The following is a 27,563-nucleotide window of genomic DNA, read 5'->3' on the forward strand; positions in this document are numbered from 1 at the left end:
TCAAACATTACTCGCTCCTTCTGAACCAGCAGTAATACACCTTTGCTTTATTTTCTGTGGTCTGCAACACGTTCCTGTCACTAATTTTTCCCTTTTCTTCATCTAGACCTAAAGAGATTTTGTGCCAAGCCTCCATTTACTTTCCCTGAGCAATGTATAAACTTTCCTTGAAAAACGGTGCCACCCTTTTCTTTCCTTCTTTATCCTTCCTGGAGCAAACCTATTTCTACAGATCTGCTCCTTGCTGATCTACATCTATTAGTGAGGTGAGAAGCGTGGATAGTCATGAGCACGTTACAAGAGTGATTATGATGTTTGGATGGTTTTAAGCTACTCTACATGCATGAGCTACAGACACTAGACACCCTTCTTATAATAAACATATCATACTCAAAATTAGTCAGCCTATTTCTTGAAGGAAGAATTCAAGTGCCAATAGTAGATTATACAAATAAATAAGTAATTGGGATTTTCAACTTGCTCTCTTATTAACAAGAGAGGTGGCGTCCGACTCATCTCTTTTTCTTTAGCTCAGCATCCATTTTTTGAGCCTCTGCTAAGCGCTTTGTTTTTTTTCCCTACATTAAAGGCACTATATAAATGCAAATTGTTGTTGCTGTTAATATCTGTTCATTGGGTTTCTCTTGGTTACCATTCCCTGCAGTTTCATCCTTGTCCATATCCAGTATTGGGAATCTGTTGGACAACTGCAGTTCCACAGGTTTCCTCTGTTGCTGCTTACACCTTTTACATGTTTAGGAACTGACACCTGTTTCTTCCTGTCTGCTGCACAATATTCTTCTATCGGTAACATACTTTTTCTCCTGCATGTTGTGCACCATGTAATTAGATGGTCCTTGTGTAAATGAATTTGTTTCTCTCATTTCACCTGTTTCTCTTCCACTCTCTCTCCCTCTTCCTCCATTTCTGTCTTATGTAGTTGCATTTCTCGGTTATGTCAAAATGATTAAGAGCCACATAGGATATTTGAGAAAGTTAGCATTTAAGTTTGAGCACCAGAATATCTTGCATCTATGTTCATGACTGAAGGTTATGCTAAGGTGTGCCAGATAAGGGCGTTCCTAAAATCAAGTCTACAGAATTAAATGTTGAAACATACTTAAGTAGGATTAAGCAATTAAAGTTGATTGGGCTGTTGGGCCTGATGTCATTTATCCCCAGGGTGCTAAAGGAAATAAGAGAGGTATTATGTGAGTCACTGGCTCATGTATATAATAGCTATATATTTTTTATTCGCTTATGGGATCTGGGTGTCGCTGGCAAGGCCAGCATTTATTGCTCATCCCTAATTGCTCTTGAGAAGGTGGTGGTGAGCTGCCTTCTTGAACCGCTGCAGTCCGTATGTTGAAGGTACTCCCACAGTGCTGTTAGGGAGGGAGTTCAAGGATTTTGACCCAGCGACAATGAAGGATCGACGATATACTTCTAAGTCAGGATGGTGTGTGACTTGGAGGGGAACTTGGAGCTGGTGGTGTTCCCATGCGCCTGCTGCCCTTGTCCTTCTAGGTGGAAGAGGTCACGGTTTGGGAGGTGTTGCCGAAGAAGCCTTGGCGTGTTGCTGCAGTGCATCTTGTAGATGGTACACACTACAGCCACGGTACACCGGTGGTGGAGGGAGTGAATGTTTAAGGTGGTGGATGGGGTGCCAATCAAGTGGTGTTGGAGCTGCACTCATCCAGGCAAGTGGAGAGTATTCCATCACACTCCTTACTTGTGCCTTGGAGATGGTGGAAAGGCTCTGGGGAGTAAGGTGAGACACTTGCCGCAGAATACCTAGCCTCTGACCTGCTCTTGTTCCCACAGTGTTTATGTGGCTGGTCCAGTTAAGTTTCTGGTCGATGGTGACCCCCAGGATGTTGATGGTGGGGGATTCGGTGATGGTAATGCCGTTGAATGTCAAGGGCGGTGGTTAGACTCTCGCTTGTTGGAGATAGTCATTGTCTGGCACTTCTGTGGCGCGAATGTTACCTGCCACTTATCAGCCCAAGCCTGAACGTCATCCAGGTCTTGTTGCATGTGGGCATGGACTGCTTCATTATCTGTGGAGTTGTGAATGGCACTGAACACGGAGGACTGGAGGACTGTTAACATTGTACCGTTATTTAAACAGGGAGAAAGGGATAGACCAAGTAATTACAGGCCAGTCAGCCTAACTTAACTTCGGTGGTGGGCAAATCATTGGAAAAAATTCTGAGCAACAGTATTAATCATCATTTAGAAAGGCACAGAATAATCAAGGACAGTCTGCATGGATTTGTTAAGGGAAGGTCGTGTCTGACTAACTTGATTGAATTATTTGAGGAGCTAACAAGGGGTGTTGATGAGGGTAGTGCATTTGATGTAGTCTACATGTATTTTAGCAAGGCTTTTGACAAGGTCCCACATGGCAGACTTGTCAGAAAAGTAAAAGCCCATGGGGTCCAAGGGAAGGTGGCAAGTTGGGTCCAAAATTGGCTCAGTGGCGGGAAGCAAAGGGTAATGGAATGCCGTGCCAAGTTTGAGAGTGCGAGTATTGAAAGGAGGAACGATGTGCAGAGGAGACTGAAAATGAGGCAGTATTTCCAACAGTGGCAGAGGAAAACGATATTGATGAGGGAAACAAAAAATGTGTGCAACGACACCAAGGTGGAAACTTTGACCGGCATCCTTGGTTGAATGGTGGGCATTTGTGCATTTACCCCAAATGTTGTAGCTCTGTAACCAGGGCTCGAAAGAACAAGAGAATAGCGATCCAAAGTGGCCCTTTGGCGGTGCTGTTTCTCCAGCCTCACTATTTTATGCAGCCATAACTGAAACTCAGCAGGAGTTTGTAATCCCAGTCAGATCTGCAATATTAGAGAGGAGAGGGGATCGAAGGGGAGAGAGGAGAGGGGATCGAAGGGGGAGGAGAGAGGGGATCGAAGGGGGAGGAGAGAGGGGATCGAAGGGAGGAGAGAGGGGGTCGAAGGGAGGAGAGAGGGGATCGAAGGGAGGAGAGAGGGGATCGAAGGGAGGAGAGAGGGGATCAAAGGGGGAGGAGAGAGGGGATCGGAGAGGAGAGAGGGGATCAAAGGGGGAGGAGAGAGGGGATCGGAGAGGAGAGAGGGGATTGAAGGGAGGGAGAGTGGAGGGGATCGAAGGGGAGAGGAGAGAGGATCTAAGGGGGAGGAGAGAGGGGATCGAAGGGGGAGGAGGGGATCGAAGGGAGGAGAGAGGGGATCGAAGGGAGGAGAGAGGGGATCGAAGGGGGAGGAGCGAGGGGATCGAAGGGTGGAGAGAGGGGATCGAAGGGAGGAGAGAGGGGATCAAAGGGAGGAGAGAGGGGATCGAAGGGAGGAGAGAGGGGATCGAAGGGAGGAGAGAGGGGATCGAAGGGGGAGGAGCGAGGGGATCGAAGGGTGGAGAGAGGGGATCGAAGGGAGGAGAGAGGGGATCGAAGGGAGGAGAGAGGGGATCGAAGGGAGGAGAGAGGGGATCGAAGGGAGGAGAGAGGGGATTGAAGGGAGGAGAGAGGGGATCGAAGGGCGAGGAGAGAGGGGATCGAAGGGAGGAGAGAGGGGATCGAAGGGGGAGGAGAGAGGGGATCGAAGGGGAGAGGAGAGAGGATCGAAGGGGGAGGAGAGAGGGGATCGAAGGGGGAGGAGAGAGGGGATCGAAGGGAGAGGAGAGAGGGGATCGAAGGGAGGAGAGAGGGGATCGAAGGGAGGAGAGAGGGGATCGAAGGGGGAGGAGAGAGGGGATCGGAGAGGGAGGAGAAAGGGGATCGAAGGGGGAGGAGAGAGGGGATCGAAGGGAGGAGAGAGGGGATCGAAGGGAGGAGAGAGGGGATCGAAGGGAGGAGAGAGGGGATCGAAGGGAGGAGAGAGGGGATTGAAGGGAGGAGAGAGGGGAATCAAAGGGGGAGGAGAGAGGGGATTGAAGGGAGGGAGAGTGGAGGGGATCAAAGGGGAGAGGAGAGAGGATCTAAGGGGGAGGAGAGAGGGGATCGAAGGGGGAGGAGAGGGGGGAGGAGAGGGGATCGAACGGGGAGGGGATCAAGGGAAAGGAGAGAGGGGATCTAAGGGGGGAAAGAGGAGATCGAAGAGGGCGAGAGAACCTCGGAGAGAGGGGAGAGAGGAGCTCGGAGGGGGGCGGTGGGAAGGTCAGAAACTTGGCGGGGGTGGAGAACGTCAGAAACTTGTTGGGGGTGCAGCATGGTGAGAACAGTGGGAAGGGGGAAGAACGTGATCCGGGTCTACAGGGGTGGGGCGGAATGAGAGCAAGAACGTGATCCAGATGGGAAGATAGATCATGTTCTCCCGCCCTCTGTTAGGCCTGGATCAAGTTCTCCCACCCCACCCCCTTTACAGCTGCACCACGTTCTCCCTCTCCTCTCCCCTCACACCACAATGGTTTAAGAAAGCAGCTCACTACCACCCTCTCAAGGGAAACTAGAGATGGGCAATAAATAAATGAATTTTTAAAAATGAGAGCGTATTCTGAGTTGGTCCGACCAACATGCACAACATTACATTTATGTGTTATTTGCTGGATTTGACTATTCCAATGTTCTCCTGGCCAGCCTCCCATCTTCCACCCTCAATGAACTTGAGCTCATCCAAAACTCTGCTGCACGTATCCTAACACGCAGCAAGTCCCATTCACCCATCACCCCTGTGCTCATTGATCTACATTGGCTCGTGGTCCACCAACAATGTTCCTGCTAAGCTGCGTGGCCGCAGAGCTGTCTGGAGGTCCCACGCAGGTCACTTACCGGCTTTTGAATGGGAGATTTTGCGCATGCGCGAAATTTTGAATGGCTCGCGCCATTAAAGGGACCATGCACCCAAAAAAGATTAGGGGGAACATTGTCCATCAACACCGTGATTTTAAAATTCTCATCCTCATGTGAAAATCCCTCCATGGCCTCACCCCTTCCTATCTGAACTCGGCAGTGTGAGTGCTGTGCGTGCGCCTAGCCTGGGAGGGTGAGCCCTGTCTGTCCTCCGAAAGCAGTAGTGTTAGCTCTGGAGCCTGGCTGTCACAATGAATGGATCAAATTACACATTGCAAAAATCTTGATTACTCCAGCAGGCAGAATCAAATTACACATTCCAGAAAAACTGTTGGATGTGTATTGTCCTCTACCTGGATCAATCAGAAATCTGGGCTTGTCCTCCAAGGGGACCAATCAGAAATTTGGTGCTGCAAATAGACACAACCTTTTTTTTATTCATTCATGGGATGTAGGCCTCACTGGCAAGACCAGCATTTATTGCCCATTCCTAATTGCCCTTGAAAAAGTGGCGGTGAGCCGCCTTCCTGAACTGCTATAATCTGTGAGGTGAAGGTACTCCCACAGTGCTGTTTGGGAAGGAATTCCAGGATTTTGACCCAGTGGCAATAAAGGAACGGCGATATATTTCCAAGTTAGGCTGGTGTGACTTGGAGGGAAAATTGCAGGTGGTGGTGTTCCAATGCGTTTGCTGCCCGTTTCCTTCTAGGTTGTAGAGGTCGCGGGTTTGGGAGGTGCTGCTGAAGAAGCCTTGGCGAGTTGTTGCAGTGCATCTTGTAGGGCATAAAAAATATGAAAATAAAGAATTATTTCTTGTCACAAAGAATTATCACCCTCTGGAACAGATTACTAAAGTGCGCAGTGAGTATGTATTCCAGTCTTCCAAAACGGAGCTGGACAAGTTCCTAAGAGAGGAAAGTATTTCAATATGTGAAGAAAGAACTTGCATTTATAAAGCACCTTTCACAACCTCAGGATATCCCAAAGCACTTCACAGCCAATGAAGTACTTCTGAAGTGTAGCCACTGTTGCAATGGGAACTGCACCAGTCAATTTGCACACGGCATGGCACATAAGCAAATGACCAGATAATCTATTTATGGCAGTGTTGATTGAAGGATAAATATTAGCCAGGACACTGGGAAAACTCCTTGTCCTTCTTTGAGTAGTGCCATGGGATCTATTATATCCAACTGAGAAGGCAGACAGGAGCTTGGCTTAATGTTTCATATGAAAGACAACACCTCTGACAGTAGAACATTCCTGCAGTCCAAATTTTTTGTCTTATAATACTCCTGTGAAGTGCCTTGGAATGTTTTACTACGTTAAAGGCGCTATATATATACAAGTTGTTGTGGTTGTTGAAGTACTGCACTGAAGTCTCAGCCTAGATTATAAGACCAAGCCTCTGGAGTGGAACTGAGTGGACCTTCTACCACTGAGCCAAGGCTGACAACTTATAAAGTCTAAGTTGCTTGATAGCTGGGAATAGTGAGAGTCACGAGTCACGATGGTGTCCTGGAGCATGCTTATTTGCTTTTGGGTTTGGAGAGGAATTTACCAGATTTATTTCTAAATTGAAAATGGGGTTTTGCATCTTCCAGGAGACTGTGTGTGTTTTTTTGGGGTGGGGGGACTGTGGATGTCAATGGCATATGTAACTGCATCGTTTCTGGATGGGTTGGGCTTAATGGACGGGATGGCTTTTTTCTTTCATATGCTTCTCCGATTCTCTCTCTCTTGCCCTCCTCACTGTTTCTATCTTCTACTTAATTTCTGATTCTCTTTCCTAACTTACTTTTACTTTCATCTTTCCTACTTTGTTTTTCTTCTAATTCTGTTTCACCTCTATCTCCTATTTCTTTCTGCAACACTCTTTCCCCTTATTTCCTGCAGCCACATTGGGACACTATGGGGGTGATTAGACATTCCGGTGGAACACAGCGAATCTGGGGTGATGCCCTCATGGTATAATAGCCTTCCAGTCACTGTTCACAATCACACAAGAACATTTACCACTCAGGCAATGTACTAGAAGGAGGTTGGCACCTCTGGAACAAACTCCTGCATAAATCATTCCCTACAGGCGAGAAAGGGAGATAACAAAAAAAGCTAAATGACTGCAGGAGAATGAAGAAAAGTAACGGCCACATTCTCCTCTCCAACATCATGATACAGCAGAACAGAATTAGGAATAGGGTGCTCCATCCATCCTTCCTTCCAACCCTTCACCCAAAAAAACCTCACAGGATGACACAGAAAAATACTGACAATTCACCAGCGTGCCTCCAAAACTGAATCTGAAATTAGACAAGATTCCTGCAGAAGTAAAGCTAAACTGCCATGGAGCAACTGTGGAAAAAACAAGACAAACCCCGGGGAGGGTCGCTTTAGCTGCTGCCTCTCTTCCGTGGCCTTGTCCATGCCAGGATGGCCCTGGAGAGGGAGCATGCGGTGTCCACCAGTACACCTGAGACCTTCCTAGGGTTGCCAGCTCTGGTTTGATGTATTCTTGGAGATTTGACCATTTGACATTTGATCACATGGTATTCGATCAGGTATCACCGCTCATGTGATGCTTAATCACATGACATTTGATCATGTGACATTTGCCCAATGTTTGCAAATGCTATTGCATTTACTTTAGTTGAGTGTCTCATTATCTCCAAGTCCTGCATAAAATATTTGACTTTTTGTTTTATAGTGAGATGAATAACAATTTATAAATCAAAGAACACAAAAGAATAAAAAGATTTAAGGATAAGTAATGTTTAAATAATAACTACATCTGTGATGTTACATAAGAACATAAGAAATAGGAGCAGGAGTAGGCCATTTGGCCTTTCGAGCCTGCTCCACCATTCAATAAGATCATGGCTGATCTTCTACTTCATCTCCACTTTCCTGCACTATCCCCATGTCCCTTGATTCCCTTAATATTCAAAAACCTATCGATCTCTGTCTTGAATATACTCAACGACTGAGCCTCCACAGCCCTCTGGGGTAGAGAATTCCAAAGATTCACCACCCTCTGAGTGAAGAAATTTCTCCTCATCTCAGTCCTTATTTTGAGACTGTGACCCCTTGTTCTAGACTCCCCAGCTAGGGGAAACATCCTCCCTGCATCTACCCTGTCAAGTCCTGTAAGAATTTTGTATGTTTCAATGAGATCACCTCTCAATCTTCTCATGTTGCTGCAGTATTGACTGCATTGAGAAACACCAAGTAAATACAACTGATTCAACAAAAACATTGATAGAAGTAACTTCTAACTAAAGTTTTTGTACAATTTTACGACTTTACAATACACAGCAAATTATAAAAATAATAAATAAAACCAAAACCAATCCTAATTCAATTCACTGACTCCCTTACTCCACCGCGGAAACCCAGCTTCAGGGAGGTGAGGCTCAGTCCTCAGAGAGCAACCCTAAAGCTGCCTGACTCCTGGAACAAAACACATTTGCACATTACAGGCCGACATGAACTCTCCCTTCCTACAGTTTGTGTTTTTCTCTCTCTCCCACCCCAGTTGGTGGTTATATCTCTTGTGTTGCTAGCTCCCTCCCTAGTTTGTATTTCTCTCTCTCTCCCTCCCTTCCCAATTTGTGTTGCTCTCTTCCTTCCTAGTTTGTGTTTCTCTCTTTCTCTCTCTGCCAGTTTGTGTTTCTCTCTCTCTGCCAATTTGTGTTTCTCTCTCCCTCCCCAGTTTGTGTTTCTCTCTCCCTCCCCAGTTTGTGTTTCTCTTTCTCTCTCTCCACCAGTTGGTGTTTTCTCTCTCCCTCCCCAGTTGGTGTTTTCTCTCTCCCTCCCCAGTTTGTGTTTCTCTCTCTCTGCCAGTTGGTATTTTCTCTCCCCCTCCCCAGTTTGTGTTTCTCTCTCCCTTCCCAGTTTGTGTTTCTCTTTCTCTCTCTCTAGTTTGTATTTCTTTCTTGCTCTCCCTTTCCCTCCCCCAATTGCTCTCTCAGGACTCACAGAGTTTGTAGGCAATTTTCGTCAGCCCCAGTGCCATCATCCTCACAACCGGCAATGAAGCGGTGTTTCCAAATAGCGGGGAGACCAGCGGGGCTCAGACTTGTAGTGATCAATAACATGTCATTCTGTGGTGGACACTAGGCGGAGCAGTAGAGCTGTATATAGCTGTATGTATTAAGACTACACTACCCAGCTGTATATATATTAAGACTACATTACCCATGAGGCTAGGCTACCCACAAGGCAGCAGTCAAGATGGAAGCCTCTACAAGATGCTGTACCTAGTCCACATGGCTCAATAAAGTAACTAGCAAAAGCTAACTGTGTTCATAATAAGAATGTCTAGTTATTAATGAACATAACATGGTACCAGGGTGGTAAAGATCTGCTGAAAATTGTGAAAAGCGACATGGAGAATTTGAAGCCACCAGAGCGTTTGAATCTCACAGAAAAAATCGACTACAATTGGCAGACTTTTAAACAGCAATTCGAACTCTACATTGCAGCCATCGGATTCGGTACGAAGCCAGACGCAAGGAAGATAGTGTTGCTGCTTATGGTTGCAGGCCCACAGGCGATAGAGGTATTTAATACATTTGTATTTAATCCAGCGGAGAACAGAGAAAAATTAGAAGATGTGCTAAAAAAATTTGATGCACATTGCTCTCCCCAAAAGAATGAGACGTATGAAAGATACATCTTCTGTTCTTGGACACAGCAACAAAATGAGACTTTTGTTAGCTTTATAACTGATCTGAAACTGAAAGCACAGACATGTAATTTCTTTGAGCTCAAAGCTTCCATGATTCATGACCAGATTGTGTTTGGTATTCATGATAAAAAAAGTCAGGGAACGTCTGTTGAGAGAAACCGAACTAACATTGGAAAATGCTGTGACAATATGCAAAGCCAGCGAGCTAGCTCGAAAGCACGCGAAGACTTTCAGTGAAATCAATAATGATGCGAATGTAATGAGTGATAATGCTGCTGTCGGTGCTGTGTCCTACAAGGGGAAGAAACGTGGGCAGAACAGAAATGAAAAGCAATCGGAGGATGAAATTTTTAATTGTAAACGCTGTGGTTACAAACACCAGTTAAGACAATGCCCAGTGTTTGGAAAAATGTGCACAAAGTGTAATGGAAAGAATCACTTTGCCAAACAATGCTTTTCAAAAGTAAAAACGACGAAAGGGCAACGAGTTAATGTGATTGAGGACACTGATGTAAGTGAGACATTTTTTGTAGGAATGGTGTCATGTGACGATATCAAAAAAGATACAGAAAATGTGCAGCCCTCAGAAATAGACAATGCTGAACATAAAGTCAATGCAGTAAAAGTGGACAAATGGATGATCCCACTGCAGATAAATGGAGCATTAGTTACATTGAAACTGGACACTGGGGCAAAAGCAAACTTAATCAGTATGAGTGACATTAACAATATGAAAGAAAAGCCCAAAATACAGAAAAAGTCAGTACTACTGAAGGACTATAATGGACAGAAAATAGATAGCTTAGGTGTATGCAGACTTAAAGTGACAGTCAAAGACAAAGTGCATCGTCTCATGTTTTCTGTTGTGGCTGAAAGGCTTGATTCACTACTGGGTGACAAAGCTTGTGAGGACTTAGAACTGGTCAAAAGAGTTTACCATATAAACTGTGCCATAAGCAGACCAGATGACTCAGGTGATGAAGCAGAGAGCCCATCAAGGATGAAATGGCCAAAGGGTATCCATGTCTTCAAAAAGCCTAGTTTCTCCAAGAAGAAAGAAAAAGACTTCAAGGTCAAAGAGAAGCCAAAGGAAGAAAAGCACAAAGAGGAAAAACACAAGGAGAAAAAGTCCAAAGATATAACCGCAGCAGATGTTGTTAAGCAGTGGAAAGAGAAAAAGAAAAAGAAGAAGCCTGCACCAGAGCAGGAAGCAGTTCCAGTGGATACTCCTTCTTCCCTCAGGCCAATTTTTGGTGTTCCATTAGCCGAGGCTGCTGAGAGGACTATGCTGTATGATGGGATCCAGCTGCCAGCAGTTTTTCGAGAGTGCATTGACTACATTGAGAGTTATGGCATGAAGAGTGAAGGAAACACTGAAACCCTCTCCAAGTAAAGATCGCAAGGAGACCTCGACCTATACAAGAGCAGATCGATGACAATGCCGCAACTGCATCTTGTCATTCACCGCCAGAACAATCTCATGAAGACACATCAGACTTACCCGTGTTGAGAAGATCCACACGTGAAGTAAAAGAGCCTGATAGACTTAATCTTTGAGTACAATGTAAAGCTTTGAAAATGTGTTGACTGTTTTGAAAATGTTTATGTTTATAGAGCACTAACAAAAGTGTTACTGATATTATCTTTATTGTTTTCTTGAAAGTTGAGTGATATTGATTTTGTTAAACCTCCAAAGAAAGGGGGATGTAGTGATCAATAACATGTCATTCTGTGGTGGACACTAGGTGGAGCAGTAGAACTGTATATAGCTGTATGTATTAAGACTACACTACCCAGCTGTATATATATTAAGACTACATTACCCATGAGGCTAGGCTACCCACAAGGCAGCAGTCAAGATGGAAGCCTCTACAAGATGCTGTACCTAGTCCACATGGCTCAATAAAGTAACTAGCAAAAGCTAGCTGTGTTCATAATAAGAATGTTTTCGTCAGCCCCAGTGCCATCATCCTCACAACCGGCAATGAAGCGGTGTTTCCAAATAGCGGGGAGACCAGCGGGGCTCAGACTTGGTTTGGTGGCAAGCCATTACAGCCAGTAAAGTGCACGTGTGAACCAAGCAAACAGCAACCATTTCTCCCGAGTCGTCAGCAGCAGCGCCTGGGAGACTCCCGCCCAAAGCAGGAGGGTTAGGAACCCTAGACCTTCCACAACCAATGGGCACTTCACAGAATTGTGTTTAATAGACACACGCAATAACATTATCATTTAGTTTTATAAGTTTCCTTTTGGTTCTATTAAGATCGGACTTTATGTTCGGCTGACCATATGTCCCCATTTTCCCGGGACAGTCCCCAGATTAGGGACTGTGTCCCCGGACAAACAATGTCCCTGGAAGAGTCCCTGGTTCACAAGACTCATCCCCGAAGTGTACCCCACCTGACCTGAGCTGTCAGTTTGCGGCTCTAAGGCTCTCCCCTCCCCTCCCCTCATTGGCACCTCCCCTCTAATTGTCGATCTACCACACCCCGGGATCGAACACTCAGACGGTTTCGCCTCCCGCCCCCTGCCTCCTTTCCTCGACCGGCGAGTTGTCTCCGAGCGGCAAATTGGCCCTCGCAGCTGGCCGGCTGTATGCTAATGAGGCCCGGCCACCTGGAGGGTCCACCACCTGCCCAATTAGCACAGCAGGCACAATTGGCCCCAGCAGCGCCAGCGAGTCCTCGCCGTTAGTTTCTGGTCCTTGTGTTAACCCCCAGAGCTCGGTGTTAGAAATAAACTGACAGATGACCGCTCTGACCTGATCCACGTTCAACCACAGCTCATCCTTTCAACATCCAAATCTGGAACTGGAGATAAACCTCCATCTGAGACTGTCAACGAATCCAGTGGGGTTTTCCACCGCCATTACAATAAACAGGCTCATGAACAGAAGCAAATAAAGCAACATCAGGCTAAAAGGACACTGAGGACAGCTTTGGCCATCTGTGTAATATTTATGATCAGAGAATTGGTTGGTGAGTAGATTAATCCGAGGCACTGTGGGCCATAATTTGCTGCCCCTACGGGTGCGTATGGGTTCCGGGTTTTCACACGCGAAGCGCATGCGTGAAAACCTGGAAGTTGCGACCTGTCAAGAATTTTCATGACATATCCTCCGCCTTCCTGGGAAAAGGGCATCCGCGAGCGGAGACTGCCCAGCGAATGACCGTGAAATTTTTATGCCTGCTTTTATCAGCGTAAGAATTTAAAAAAACGTAAAAATAATTTTTTGTCAATAATTTATACATTAAAAAAGCTGTACAATAGGGTAAGTTTATTTTTAGCCCCTTTAACACTTAAATTTATTTTTCAAAAAAATAAATTTTTGTTTTAAATATTTAAATGGCATTTTAATTAATTTTAAATATGTAATGGTTTTTCAAAATGTATTTGATGTGTAGATGTATTTTTTGGGGTATTTCCATTCAAGCTTATGGGGTTTCCATACTTACGGAATCCCCGTAAGCATGAATGGGGATTCCCTTCTTTTATTGGTTAGGCTGGTCCACATGATCCCAGGGGCGCTGGCAAACCGCCTGCCCCCGTGAGATACGTGGGCCTCTTCCCATGGGTACCCGGAGAGGCCCAGGACCGCGAATTTCCATACCTCCCAGATCATCAGGTACACGGGCATTTTATTTGCAGATTTGGCAGATGAAATACAATACTGGAAAATGTGAGGTTATGCACTTTGGCAGGAAAAATCGTAGAGCAAGTTATTATCTTAATGGCAAGAAACTGGAAAGTACTGAAGTACAAAGGGATCTGGGGGTCCTGGTGCACGAAACTCAAAAGGTTAGTATGCAGGTGCAGCAAGTGATTAAGAAGGCCAATGGAATGTTGGCTTTCATTGCTAGGGGGATAGAATATAAAAATAGGGAGGTATTGCTTCAGTTGTACAAGGTATTGGTGAGACCGCACCTGGAATACTGCATACAGTTTTGGTGTCCATACTTAAGAAAAGACATACTTGCTCTCGAGTCAGTACAAAGAAGTTTCACTCGGTTAATCCCGGGGATGAGGGGATGAGCATATGAGGAGAGGTTGAGTAGATTGGGACTCTACTCATTGGAGTTCAGAAGAATGAGAGGCGATCTTATTGAAACATATAAGATTGTGATTGTGAAGGAGTTGGATCGGGTGGATGCGGGGAGGATGTTCCCGATGATGGATGAAACTAGAACTAGGGGGCATAGTCTTAGAATAAGGGGCTGCTCTTTCAAAACTGAGATGAGGAGGAACTACTTCACTCAGAGGGTGGTAGGTCCATGGAATATGCTGCCCCAAAAAGCTGTAGAAGCTACATCATTACATAAATTTAAAACAGAAATAGACAGTTTCCTAGAAGTAAAGGGAATTAAGGGTTACGGGGAGCGGGCAGGAATTTGGACATGAGTCTAGGTTCGGATCGGACATGGCCCTGTGGCTAGTGGAGCGGGCCCAGGGGCCGTGTAGCCTAATCCTGCTCCTATTTCGTGTCTAATTCTGTTAGATTCAGGAGATGGTTCTGTGATAGTAGATTGGCGGTTAGGATCAGATCAGCCATGATCTTACTGAATGGCGGAGCAGGCTCGAGGGGCCGATTGGCCTACTCCTGCTCCTATTTCTTATGTTATCAGATGCATTTTCCTGCGGGAAGCCTCTGACCGCAAACTCAGGGCCATTGTGTGGCGTGGTCAGGTGTGACCTCAGTCCTCAGTCACTGGGGGGGGGGGGGGGGGAGGGGGCAGGTGTGACCTCAGTCTCGGGGGGGGGGTGTCAGGTGTCTGAAAGCGTTTTAATAGTGTGACGTCACATCTGTGGAAATTATACGCACTTTTGTTTTGTATCTGTAGTGTATCTGTGCAAATGTCAAACTAGAGCTGTTAAAAAAATTTTTACCTCGCTACAACAACAACTTGTATGTTTGCTGCCAACCTGCATCTTCTGTTGGGGCTAATTTGTTGTGCTCCCTCCCTGAGAGTCCCCGGATTCAGTTTAGAAAACATGGTCACCCGACTTTATGTTTCAATTTTTTTTAAAGTTGTGCCTTCTTAAAACAATCGGGGCAACGTGTAAATGTGTTGATGATCTTTATGGATCGATTAATAAATTCAACAGGATTGGACCCGCATTTTTGAATCAAACGCCAGTGATTATTTTTTTTGTTGCGGACTTGCTGCAATGACAATCCCAACAGACACGGACACAAGCCACCCGGACTCCAGTCTCTGCTGCACCACCCGACACGGTCTTCAGATGATCACCCAGGTACAGCCCACCGGCCCAGACCCGACCCCTCCTCAGACCCGGAGCAACGACCTTGCGAGTGTCCCCAGGCCGGGCCCGGGCACCTGCCGCGCTTCCCATGAGCCGCTCCCGTTTGGGCGACAGGCTCGCTGGGCTGCAAAGCCTGGCGGTGGATGCGTGAGTCCTGCGGCCCCACTCGCCGGCTGAATCCACCATCCAGTGTCTGTGTGACACGGTCTCCATTGTTCGTATTTTATGACCTCACAGATTCTCTGTGAACTCTTCTGAACTTGATGGATTTGTGGGGGAAAAAAAATGTCAAGAATGAGCTGCCCAGGGTGGGTGATGGGTGTAGGTGGCATTTGGGGAGTGACTGAAAGAAGCAAGAGGGTGCTTTTACATGGCCGCTTTAGTGTCGCCAATACTAACGTTATGGTGTAGATTTGGTGTCGGGCTGAGCTGGTGTGTTCAAACATTGCCACATCAGGTGTAAGGAAATTGCTCAGGGTGCTTCAACTTTTTAATCCTAGCCGCAATCAATTTGAATGTTTAGACAACCCTCTCGGCAACAGCATTGAAGATTCCACGTTGTTGAGATATAGGCACAAAGTTGGGGAGGGAGCCGTTATTCCTCCAACACTTTAAGAGTGCAATGCATTCCCAATTGATGATGTCGTCGTCTCCCAAAGAGAATGTTATAGTGCTGGTAGTTTATAAAGAGCCTGCCAGCCATGGATTTTCAATTGCCTTTGTTTTGCTGGGGGTGGTTTGGTTTAGTTTTGTAATTTCCACTGACTGGTGGGTAGAACTTGGAGGATGAAACCCTTTTTCTAAATGAAGGAGCAAATAAAACTCTTGTTTTCAGTGTAATAAATAGAAGAAACCATCTACGAGACTTTGTTCATGCCATTGTGTTGGAGAAATCACACTTCCTTACTATTAGGGATCTGGCCCATCAGTAATTGTTGGAGAGAGAGGTTTAGGGAGGGAATTCCAGGGCTTGGGGCCGAGGCAGCTGAAGGCACGCCCACCAATGGTGCAGCAATGAAAGGGAATGTGCAAGAGGCCAGAATTGGAGTGCAGTGATCTTGGAGGGTTGTAGGGCTGGAGGAGGTTAGAGATAGAGAGGGGTGTTTAACCATTTAAAAACCACTTGAGCTTTCCGGTTGAGAGGTTATCACAACTGTTAGATGAGATTACTCCTGAGTATATATTCTTTATATAATACAAGCTAAAATTTTGGTTATGAACTAATTTTCATTCAATAAATTGAATTATTATATAACTTAATGTTTCAAAGTTAATGTCAACACTTATGAACTGTTACAAAATAAAACAACTTGCTGATTCCACAATATGACTTAAGCAGAGACTTCTTAATTTTATGAAAATATGGACCCTCCCACCTGTGCTCCCAATGCTTGAGCCCTTTGCTGGTTGTGACCGTAGCACCCTGCATATGTGGTTAAGCATACATGTTATGAGTTCTCCTGGCTCAGTGGGAGACATCGTGATGGGTAGCCCCTGTTTAACTTAGTCTGTGGGGTGTGCGTTACAGTCTACACATACCAGTATAGTATAATGGAACCAGTAGCCCTGTAGGTATACTATAATGGAAGCCTCATGTTAAATGTTGAAAAGATGTTTCTACCAAAAAAATCTTTAAACTGATATATTTACAGTATGAAATATGGCTTGAAGAGGCCACTGTTGATTTGGTAAATCTGAGTCTGCTCTTCACAGAATTCTTTTTGCTAGGAAATAGGTAAATCAGTGTGCCAGCATTCTTTGCTGAGCTATTCATGATTTTTGCAGCAATAAATATTTCTCTCTTTTTAAAATAGGTTTCAGTGCTATATTTTGCCAGGAGTGCTGAACTAGCAGGGGTTCGTTCTGAGACACTTTCTGTACCACAGCAACTAACTTCTTTGCAACTGTGGCAGGAAATTGTCAAGAGACATCCAAGGTACAGCATATTAGAAAACTTCACCAGAATGATTCTTGCTCTTTTTCAGCAATGCTACACCTTGATCTGGATTTCTTGTCTTTCAACTTACAGTGCATGTACTCTGATTACTCGATGAAGATATGAGTAGTAATTAAGATGAATATTTATTGTACAGAGATGTCCTGCCACTTAAAATAAAGATCTTAGCAGTTATTAGGTCTCTGATCTCCTTAAAACTTACCTATTTGACCAAGCTTTCCACTCTTCTAATACCTCCTGTCACTTTTTATCAGATTATGCTCCTGTGAAACACCTTGGGATGTTTTCCTATGCTAAAGGCACTATATAAATGCAAGTTCATAGGATCATACAGAACAGAAGGAGGACATTCGGCCCATTGAGTCTGCGCCGGCTCTTTCAAAGAGCAATCCAGTTAGTCCCACTCCCCTGCTCTTTCCCCATATCCCTGCAATTTTTTCCCCTTCAAGTATTCATCCAATTCTTTTTTGAAGGCTATTATTGAATCTGTATCCACCACCCTACCAGATTGCGTAAAAAAGTTTTTCCTCATGTTGCCTCTGGTTCTTTTGCCAATTATCTTAAATCTGTGCCCTCTGGTTATCGACCCTTCAGCCATTGTAAACAGTGTCTCTTTATTTACTTGATCTAAACCCTTCATGATTTTAAACACCTCTATCGCCTTCTCTGCTCTAAGGAGCACAACCCCAGCTTCTCCAGTCTATCCACGTAACTGTAATCCCTCAGTTCTGGAACCATTCTAGTAAATCTCTTCTGTACCCTCTCCAAAGTCATCTTATCCTTCCTAAAGTTTGGTGCCCAGAATGGGACACAATACTCCAGTTGGGACCAAGCTACTGTTTTATATAGATTTAGCATAACTTCCTGGCTTTTGTACTCAAATGAGCTGGATTTTGATACTGGAGGCGTGTAGGAGGCGGGACTACAACTTTTGGGGTTGTAGTCCCGCCTCCATCGAATTGTGGCCAACCCACGCGATTTTCACTTGATTGACCTTGTTGAGCCCGCCCAGGTGACGTCACAAATTGACATTTCATCTGTCAAGAGCTTTTGACCGATGAAATATCAGCGTTTGAAACACTGACAATCTGTACTCCTAAGTTAATTCCTTCCTCTTAGGATGATTTAGAGATCTCTCCAGAACAGAAAGCAGAATGCTGCAGATTTTGACAGCTCATGCCCATTCTGCTTTCTGTGCCGGTGAGATGAGGGAATCCCAAGTCCTGAAGGAAGGAAGGCTGTAAAGGTAAGTAAAACTTCTTTAAACACTTTACACACACCAAACACACTTACCTCTGCACTCATGCACCCATTACTCACCTGAACATCGGACATTTCGTACCCTCCAAGCCCTTCAGCCCGACAGTCCGCCTCGCTAACTTGGCGTGGTTTGGAGCCGTCGGGAATCCCACATTTCAGGGATAAAAATAGGGATTAGGCTAAAAACTGCCTGTTAACTACCTGTTAACAGGCAGTTAATTGGCACTAATCTCCTTCCCGCCTCGGGGAGGCGGCTCCCAGCACAGGTCGGATATCTGCCTCCTTTGAAACTGGCTTGGGGGCGGGATGTGTTCGTGCCCCCCCCGATTTCGCGATTTTAAACCCCCACACACCTCCAATCCTGCCTCCACGGCCCAATGAAAATCCTGCCCTATGACTCTATTCATAAAGCCCAGGATCACATATGCTTTATTAACAGCTTTGTTAACCTGTCCTGCCACCTTCAAAGATTTGTGCACAAACACCCACAGGTCTCTCTCTCTTCTTGCATCCCCTTTAAAATTGTACCATTTAGAATGTATTGGCCCAGAAATTTGGGTCCCAACGCGTGATTAAATGTTTTTATTCATTGATGGGATGTGGGCGTCGCTGGCTAGGCCTGCATTTTTAGTGCCCATCCCTAATTGCCCTTGAGAAGATGGTGGTGAGCCGCCTTCTTGAACCGCTGCAGTCCATATGGTGTGGGTACACCCACAATGCTGTTAGGAAGGGAGTTCCAGGATTTTGGCCCAGCGACAGTGAAAGAACGGCGATACAGGTCCAAGTCAGGATGGTGTGTGGCTTGGAGGGGAACTTGTAGGGGGTGATGTTCCCATGCGTCTGCTGCCCTTGTCCTTCTAAGTGGTAGAGGTCGCGGGTTTGGAAGGTGCTGTTGAAGGAGCTTTGGCGAGTTGCTGCAGTGCATCTTGTAGATGGTACACACTGCAGCCACAGTGCGCTGGTGGTGGAGGGAGTGAATGTTGAAGGTGGTGGATGGAGTGCCAATCAAGCGGGATGCTTTATCCTGAATGGTGTCGAGCTTCTTGAGTGTTGTTGGAGCTGCACTCATCCAGGCAAGTGGAGAGTATTCCATCACACTCCTGACTTGTGCCTTGTAGATGGTGGAAAGGCTCTGGGGAGTCAGGAGGTGAGACACTTGCCGCAGAATTCCCAGCCGCTGGCCTGCTCTTGTAGCCACAGTATTTATATGGCTGGTCCAGTTCAGTTTCTGATCAATGGTAACCCCCAGGATGTTGATAGTGGGGGATTCAGCGATGGTAATGCCATTGAATGTCAAGGGGAGATGGTTAGAGTCTCGCTTGTTGGAGATGGTCATTGCCTGGCACTTGTGTGGTGCGAATGTTACTTGCCACTTGTCAGCCCAAGTCTGAATGTTGTCCAGGTCTTGCTGCATATGGACACGGACTGCGTCAGTATCTGACGAGTCTCGAATGGTGCTGAACAGTGTGCAATCATCAGCGAACATCCCCACTTCTGACCTTATGATGGAGGGAAGGTCATTGATGAAACAGCTGAAGATGGTTGGGCCTAGGACACTGCCCTGAGGAACTCCTGCAGTGATGTCATGTGATTGAGATGAATGACCTCCAACAACCACAGCCAACTTCCTTTGTGCTAGGTATGATTCCAACCAATGAAGAGTTTTCCCCTTGATTCCCATTGACTTCAGTTTTGCTAGGGCTCCTTGATGCCACACTCGATCAAATGCTGCCTTGATGTCAAGGGCAGTCACTCTCACCTCACCTCTTGTGTTCAGCTCTTTTGTCCATGTTTGGACCAAGGCTGTAATGAGGTCAGGAGCTGAGTGGCCCTGGCGGAACCCAAACTGGGCGTCAGTTAGCAGGTTATTGCTGAGTAAGTGCCGCTTGATAGCACTGTCGACGACACCTTCCATCACTTTGCTGATGATTGAGGGTAGACTGATGGGACGGTAATTGGCCGGGTCGGATTTGTCCTGCTTTTTGTAGACAGGACATACTTGGGCAATTTTCCACATTGCCGGGTAGATGCCAGTGTTGTAGCTGTACTGGAACAGCTTGGCTAGGGGCGCAGCTAGTTCTGGAGCACAAGTCTTCAGTACTATTGCCGGAATGTTGTCAGGGCCCATAGCCTTTGCAGTATCCCGTGTCTTCAACCGTTTCTTGACTTCAAGTGGAGTGAATTGAATGGGCTGAAGACTGGCATCTGTGATGCTGGGGACCTCGGGAGGAGGCCGAGATGGATCATCCACTCGGCACTTCTGGTTGAAGATAGTTGCAAATGCTTCAGCCTTGTCTTTTGCACTCACGTGCTGGGCTCCACCATCATTGAGGATGGGGATATTTTTGGAGCCTCCTCCTCCTGTTAACTGTTTAATTGTCCACCACCACTCACGACTGGATGTGGCAGGACTGCAGAGCTTTGATTTGATCCGATGGTTGTGAGATCGCTTAGCTCTGTTTATCGCATGTTGCTTCCGTTGTTTGGCATGCAAGTAGTCCTGTGTTGTAGCCTCACCAGGTTGACACCTCATTTTTCGGTATGCCTGGTGCTGTTCCCGGCATGCTCTCCTGCACTCTTCGTTAAACCAGGGTTGATCTCCCGGCTTGATGGTAATGGTAGAGTGAGGGATATGCTGGGCCATGAGGTTACAGATTGTGGTTGAATACAATTCTGCTGCTGCTGATGGCCCACAGCGCCTCATGGATGCCCAGTTTTGAGTTGCCAGATCTGTTCGAAATCTGTCCCATTTAGCACGGTGGTAGTGCCACACAACACGGTGGAGGGTATCCTCAACATGAAGACGGGTCTTCGTCTCCACAAGGACTGTGCGGTGGTCACTTCCACCAATGCTGTCATGGACAGATGCATCTGCAACAGGTAGATTGGTGAGGACGAGATCAAGTAGGTTTTTCCCTCTTGCTGGTTCCCTCACCACCTGTCGCAGACCCAGTCTGGCAACTATGTCCTTTAGGACTCAGCCAGCTCGGTCAGTTGTGGTACTACCGAGCCACTCTTGGTGATGGACATTGAAGTCCCCCACCCAGAGGACATTTTGTGCCCTTGCTACTCTCAATGCTTCTTCCAATTGGTGTTCAACATGAAGGAGTACTGATTCATCAGCTGAGGGAGGGTGGTAGGTGGTAATTAGCAGGAGGTTTCCTTGCCCATGTTTGACTTGATGCCATGAGACCTCATGGGGTCCTGAGTCAATGTTGAGGACTCCCAGGGCTACTCCCTCCCGACTGTATACCACGGTGCCACCACCTCTGGTGGGTCTGTCCTGCCGGTGGGACAGGACATACCCAGTGATGGTGGTGTCTGGGACATTGGTTGTAAGGTATGATTCGGTAATTATGACTATGTCAGGCTGTTGCTTGACTAGCCTGTGGGACAGCTCTCCCAATTTTGGCACAAGCCCCCAGATGTTGGTAAGGAGGACTTTGCAGGGTCGACAGGGCTGGGTTTGCCGTTGTCGTTTCCGGTGCCGAGGTTTTATTCTTATTGTTTTTCGTAGCGGTTGTTTACAACTGAGTGGCTTGCTAGGCCATTTCAGAGGGCATTAAGAGTCAACCACATTGCTGTGGGTCTGGAGTTACATGTAGGCCAGACCAGGTAAGGACGGCAGATTTCCTTCCCTAAAGGACATTAGTGAACCAGATGGGTTTTTGCAACAATCGACAATGGTCGCCATTACTAAGACTAACATTTAATTCCAGAATTAAATTGAATTGAATTTAAATTCCACCAGCTGCCGTGGTGGGATTTGAACCCATATCCTCAGAGCATTTGACTGAGCCCCTGGCTTACTAGTCTAGTGACATAACCACTATGCCACCGCCCTTTTTCTGCTTCACCCTATCCTGTAAGTCCTTTGTTATCCAGGGAGCTCTGGTTTTGGTTACCCTTCCTTTCCCCCTTGTGGGAATGTACTTCGACTGTACCCGAACCATCTCCTCTTTAAAGGCCGCCCATTGCTCCATTACATTTCTGCTTGCCAGTTTTTGACTCCAGTTTACCCAGGCCAGATTCCTCCTCAATTCGCTGAAATTAGCTGCCCTCCAGTTAAGTATTTTTATTCTAGATTGCTTCTTGTCCTTCTCCATAACTAATCTATACCATACGATATTATGATCACTATTCTCGAGATCTTCCCCGACTCTGACATTCTCCACTTGACCCACTTCATTCCCCAGGACTAGATCCAGCAATGCCTCCTCCCTCGTTGGGCAGGAAACATATTGATCAAGAAAATTCTCCTGAACACACTTAAGAAATTCCTCCCCTTCTCTGCCCTTAACACAATCACTGTCCCATTCAGTATTGGAGTAGTTAAAGTCTCCCATGATCACTACTCTATTGTTCTTGCACTTCTCAATAATTTCTTTGCAAATTTGCTCCTCTATCTCCTTCCACTATTTGGTGGCCTATAAAATACACCAAGTAGCTTCATTGCTCCTTTTATTGTTTCTTAACTCCAACCAAATATATTCTGCCTTTGACCCCTCAAGGACATTTTCTCTTTATAGCACAGTAATATTTTCCTTAATCGAAACTGCTACCCCTCCTTTTTTTCCTTCCCTATCTTTCCTGAATACCATGTACTTAGGGATATTGAGCATCCAGTCCTTCCCTTTTTTTGAGTCACTACATCATATTCCCACATGGCTATTTGCGCCTGTAGATCCAGGAAACATTCAGCCACCCGTATACCCTGCAGTGAATCCAGCTGCCCTTCAAGCTCAGAAACCCTCAGCGTGAGTTTGAGCAGCTGGACGCACTCCCTGCAAACATGGACCTCTGAGATACATAAAGCATCCTGAAGTCCCCACATGGTGCAGGAACTGCAGGCTGTGGGTCACAGCTGTCCCTCCATTCTAATTAGAAACTTAAAATAAACTCCTTAGATATAAGGTGATTATTTATATAATTTCTGTTAGCTAGGTTGAAACTATTTTTCTATTCGCTCCTCAAAGCGAACTAAGTTATTTAAAGACTAAATTATTTACTCAAGCTTAACAAGAACCACTACGATACTAAACACATAGAATTTAAATATTAGATAACTAAATACAGTACTAGGGGCTAGAAATTGGGGGCTAGAAATTGGGCACATTAGCGCCTCCCTCCCATCAGCGCCTCCGAGGGGCGCTAAGCAGTTACCGGGCGCGACGAGAAGATCGACTCCCGCTATATTCGGCGGGAAGTTTGCGGCGGCGGTATGGCATTGTGCCCCGATTGCCTTCGCCCGGAGATCGTGATGTCATCACTGTGCGTAGCGCCCCGGACCCGAACTTTGGTTCCGCCCCCTGCAGTATTGCCGGGCGAAAACACCGGCAGCTGCAGGAGGCATTCATCGGGAGGCGGGGCGATACAGGCAAGGTGGCTGAGGTAAGTGAAAAGAATTCTGAAATGCTGTTTCTCTTTTTTTCTTGTTTTCGTCAGCGATCGATCAGCTTGGCATTCTGCTGCAGTGCATCGGGCTGATCAGGCCAGACCGTGGCTGCCGTCGGAGATCAGGTAAGTTTTGCCCTTGCAAAGCCTGCAGCAAGGCCTTTCCCTTTAAGGGAGGGAAGGAGCCTTCCAACACAGCAGCGCTGCAGGGCCCATTGTGCAGCGTTGCACACCTACCGCCCCGCCTGTTGCGCTCCCAGAAGGAAGTGGAGTGCTTGATCTAGCGCTCCACTTCCTTCCTGGAGCGCAAAACCGAATTTTTTAAAAGTTGAAAAACATTAACGATACCGAATTTCTCCCCCTTGGTACTTATCTTAGAATTCTCAGGTTCTGCGGCGCCACTCCTTCTTTTGAGTCGGGCGTGAAACCGCTTTCCTCCTCTCCACCGAATTCCTACTATCATCAAATTCTCAACTTCCACTTTGTTTGTGATCTACTCTGATTGCGATTCACCCAGCTCTGTGCCCAAGCTCTCTGCTTTCGTAAACAAGTTCCTAATATATACCTATTACCTACCAGTGAATTCCTCCTTTCACCAAATTCGTACATGAGGAAGAAAGGAATTGATAGGGTGAGATGAGTTAAGGTGGGAGGAAGCTTGTGTGGAGCATAAATATCTGCGTAGACCAGTTGGGCTGTATGGCCTGTTTCAGTGCTGCAAATTGTGTGTAATTCTATCTAATTCTCAAATTGCCATGGTAGGATTTGAGCTCGCGTTCTCTGGATTATTAGTTAAGGTCTCTGGATTACTGGTCCAGTAACACAACCACAAACTACATGATCACGTTTGTTGTATGTATATGCTGTTTAGAAACTCCTTAAATGCAGGGAATTCATACTTACTGTACACTTCAATAATCTATTCCAGAGGGTGATGTTTCTCTGTGAAAATAAATGCTTCCTAACATCTAACCTAACTCTTTACCACATGCTGACATAGCAAGTTGGCCTATTAGCACTCTGTACTGCAGTATGATCAGACGGTGATGAATTGTGTTTGGGAGGTTTTTACTTTAGATTCTATTTTTGGTACAGTGTCATTAACCACTCCCATAGGTGAACCTTTGTTCGCACATATCTAGGTAAATTTATAGCATGCTTAGGAATTGAACAGAGAACCCTATTCACGTTCTTTTGGTTTACTAGTTTTATCATATGCCCTCACGTGATCTTTCTTAACTTTGGAAGGCAACAGAATAACACTACATTTCTTAGGCTTTAACAAATGTATTAAACAGCAAAAGGATAAGTGAACAATAGCAATGACATAATGTAGATTTTACAGTAGTTATTAAAGTTACTTATCTCCATGTAAGAAGAAAATACCCATTAGTGTGTCTACTGTGCTAAACTCTACATTCTTGCATGACAGTTCTTTGCTTTTTCTCATCAGAAGCTATCTGGCTTGACTATCATTCTGCAAAGGCTTCAGACAGACTAAAAAATACTTTCCACAAAACAACCAGGACCTAATATACTTAAATAAATACCTGTTAAATTCACAAAAGCTGCCAGTCAAATACACATATAGAACAAACCCCACAAAATGTTTGTATTTGAACTGAATGAACTGTATGTGTGTTTGTATTTGGACACCTGGCTGAGGCAAAATTATTACAATTTGTACCACCATAAACTGTAACATGTTTTTCCTGCGGGTGAAGATGATTTTTGAACCTTTATGTATCATGGCAGAATTGAAGAAACCAATACTACGATAAAAAAATTCTTCATTTTTGTGTCCCACATTATCTCATACTTGCTTTTGTACACTTCACAGTGACTTGTTTAAGTGTGTCATTAGAAGAGTTCTAGGACAGATTGGCTTGGACAGAATAATACATGAGGGGAATAAAGATAAGTAAGAACTGGGATGAGAAAGGGCAATTTGGCTCACTGATCTCACTCCATACAGAGTCCACGTATGTTTATTCTATCATGAAATTCCCTCCTGCCACTACTTGTTGATCCTTAAGTTAAAGAGCACAATGTTACTTCCACTATCTCCCCTGGAAAAAATTGAACAGTGATATTACTATAACCTTCAATTCCCCACCTCAATACATATTGATCCAACTCCTTTTTAAAGATGCCACTTGACTCTAAATCAACTATCTTCATTGGGACTATGTTCCACATGTCCATTATCCTAGTTTGGGGGGGGGGGGGGAGTATTTTTGTCATCTCTAACCTTGCTTGCAGATTATGAATTTTGTACTTTTGTCCTCTTGCCTTAAAAATGCAACGGGATCTTGCTGATGCTGCAACAGAGTAGCAGAATAGGGTTTACACCTACAATCTTCATGCAGAATTATTGATCTCAGCCATGTGGCCATGAGAAAGAGACTTATCTCTACTCTGTGCTTTCCTACAGGAAACAGAGGGAAAATCTGAGGGAAATTCAGCCCAGATCAGTTTTGGATATATTCAAAATAGTAGTGGCATTCCAGGAGGCTTGGAAGCAGACAGATCACCTCCTTTTTCAGCTGGATGGGACATGATTCAGGAAGGGCCGAGGAAAGAAAAAGATTGAAGTACCTTGAAAAGAATGTGTTGTTTTCAAATATGAGTGAAGGTGCAACTTCAGATTTGCTAGTGAAGGTTGGAGGAGGTATGTTGATATGAAAGCTATGGTGTTGTAAACTGTGGTAACTGAAAGGTCAACAGAATAGATTAGAAAGACCATGTTCAATCTGTTTAGAGAGACAAGAAAATACCACATTGATAGGAGAAACAGTATTCTTAGTATTATAATTCACGCTATGATGAGTGTTACTTTTTTGGTTCAAAAAAATCATTGTTGAAAATTCAAAGTGTATCAATGTGATCATGTTGCATTGTTAGGACAGGTAAACACTGGAAGTTAACAGCATGGCCTACAGCATGACTGGTGTAGAAGAGCTGTAGAGCCACTTTGTGAAATGTTGAAACAGTGCATATTTTTTCTTAAAAATGGTCCTTTTTACAGGATGCTCAGCACACATTTTCACATGAGAAAGTAATTTTGTTCTTGGCAGTGGGCTTCTTTATGGAAGTCATCAATGCTACTGAGCTCTGAGTGCAGTGCAAATCTGCTGAGTACCTTACCTGTTGTTACCCCAATTGATGGAATACCTTGGCTACATACAGTATTTCATTTAGCATCCCAGTCAAGAATTGACTAAATTTGCCCAAGTGAAGAGGACAGATTGTAGTGGCTCAAAACCATGATGTTTTGGTTGGGAGGCCTGGAACCATATTTGGAGAGCATTGTTGACCATTAATGGGGGGAGGAGGGAAGATCAGTTAAATGCAATGAAAATTTTAATGCTATATGTTAAACAACACAGATATTTAGTACATTTTTTCTTTCTTACCTGGTCCACAGGCTTGGTGCCATAAGAGATCATATCATTCTTGCTGTTCGTCAGGAATACATCATCCTGGGAGATTATCTTTTGTTCCTCCAGCCAGGCGACGAGATCGCAGTCATCCCCCCTATCAGCGGGGGCTAACTCCTGGCATACATATGCAGGTATTTCCAACTTCTCCTCAAGTATTATTTCAGGTGCAGGAGGGCGTACGTTAAAATTCCTGATGGACTCTTTAATTTTAGCCAGGTCCATTGATTCATTTGAATGCTGCCTTTTGATCTTCCCTTTGCGTTTGTTCCCACTTGGCTTTGTGTCTTTATTGTATGGAGCCATGCTATTTTTATGTAGTTTCACTGTAATCATAAAACATGACTAAAATGAGTGTGAACGTGTAAGACAATGAAAGCTAATAACTACCGTAGAGATTAGTTATTTTATTGGGGATGGGGAATCAATGTGGCAGATGTCAGTTCTAGGAAATGGGGCATTTAGACTGTTTCCACTAAGTGTCAGAGTTGAGTACTGCAGTGTTAGACATGGGCTCAAGCTGTATATTCCAATAATGACCGTAACGATACATTTGTAAAAGTTTTGTTGATGGGGTAAGTGTGCTTCTCCAGTCATAATTAGGCTCTGCTTTAGCACTCTTGTCAGAGGCCGCTCGCTGATATGACAAACAGAAACATCATTGATGTGGTAGGGCATGCTCACATTTCCCACACTGACCTTAGTCTCACTCAGAGGTTACAATGATCAAATGTAGTTCTTAATTATGATCAGTTTAGTGGTGTGGTGTCATCAGAATAGACTAGCTCA

The 27,563-nt window shown here is 45.2% G+C and overlaps 1 protein-coding gene across 1 annotated transcript; it reads left to right on the top strand.

Annotated features, from left to right (window-relative positions):
* Positions 1–14,323: 14,323 nt before the first annotated feature.
* On the top strand, positions 14,324–26,888 carry mocs2 (molybdenum cofactor synthesis 2). The gene is made up of 3 exons (XM_085972529.1): positions 14,324–14,714; positions 16,538–16,659; positions 26,762–26,888. Exons 1-3 carry the CDS (start codon positions 14,628–14,630, stop codon positions 26,886–26,888), a joined length of 336 nt encoding a protein of 111 aa, XP_085828655.1. The 5' UTR covers positions 14,324–14,627.
* The last annotated feature ends 675 nt before the right edge of the window (positions 26,889–27,563 follow it).

Source organism: Somniosus microcephalus, chromosome 2 (assembly GCF_052327205.1).
Source record: "Somniosus microcephalus isolate GS21.2 chromosome 2, FLI_Smic_1.0, whole genome shotgun sequence".
Taxonomy (NCBI): Eukaryota; Metazoa; Chordata; class Chondrichthyes; order Squaliformes; family Somniosidae; genus Somniosus; species Somniosus microcephalus.

Bases quoted from the DNA above. Each gene is read 5' to 3' on its own strand.
- mocs2 (XM_085972529.1), top strand. From the start codon at position 14,628: ATGACAATCCCAACAGACACGGACACAAGCCACCCGGACTCCAGTCTC. The intron at 14,715-16,537 runs GTACAGCCCACC...TTTTTAAAATAG, and splicing joins GTCTTCAGATGATCACCCAG to GTTTCAGTGCTATATTTTGC. The intron at 16,660-26,761 runs GTACAGCATATT...CCTGGTCCACAG, and splicing joins ATTGTCAAGAGACATCCAAG to GCTTGGTGCCATAAGAGATC.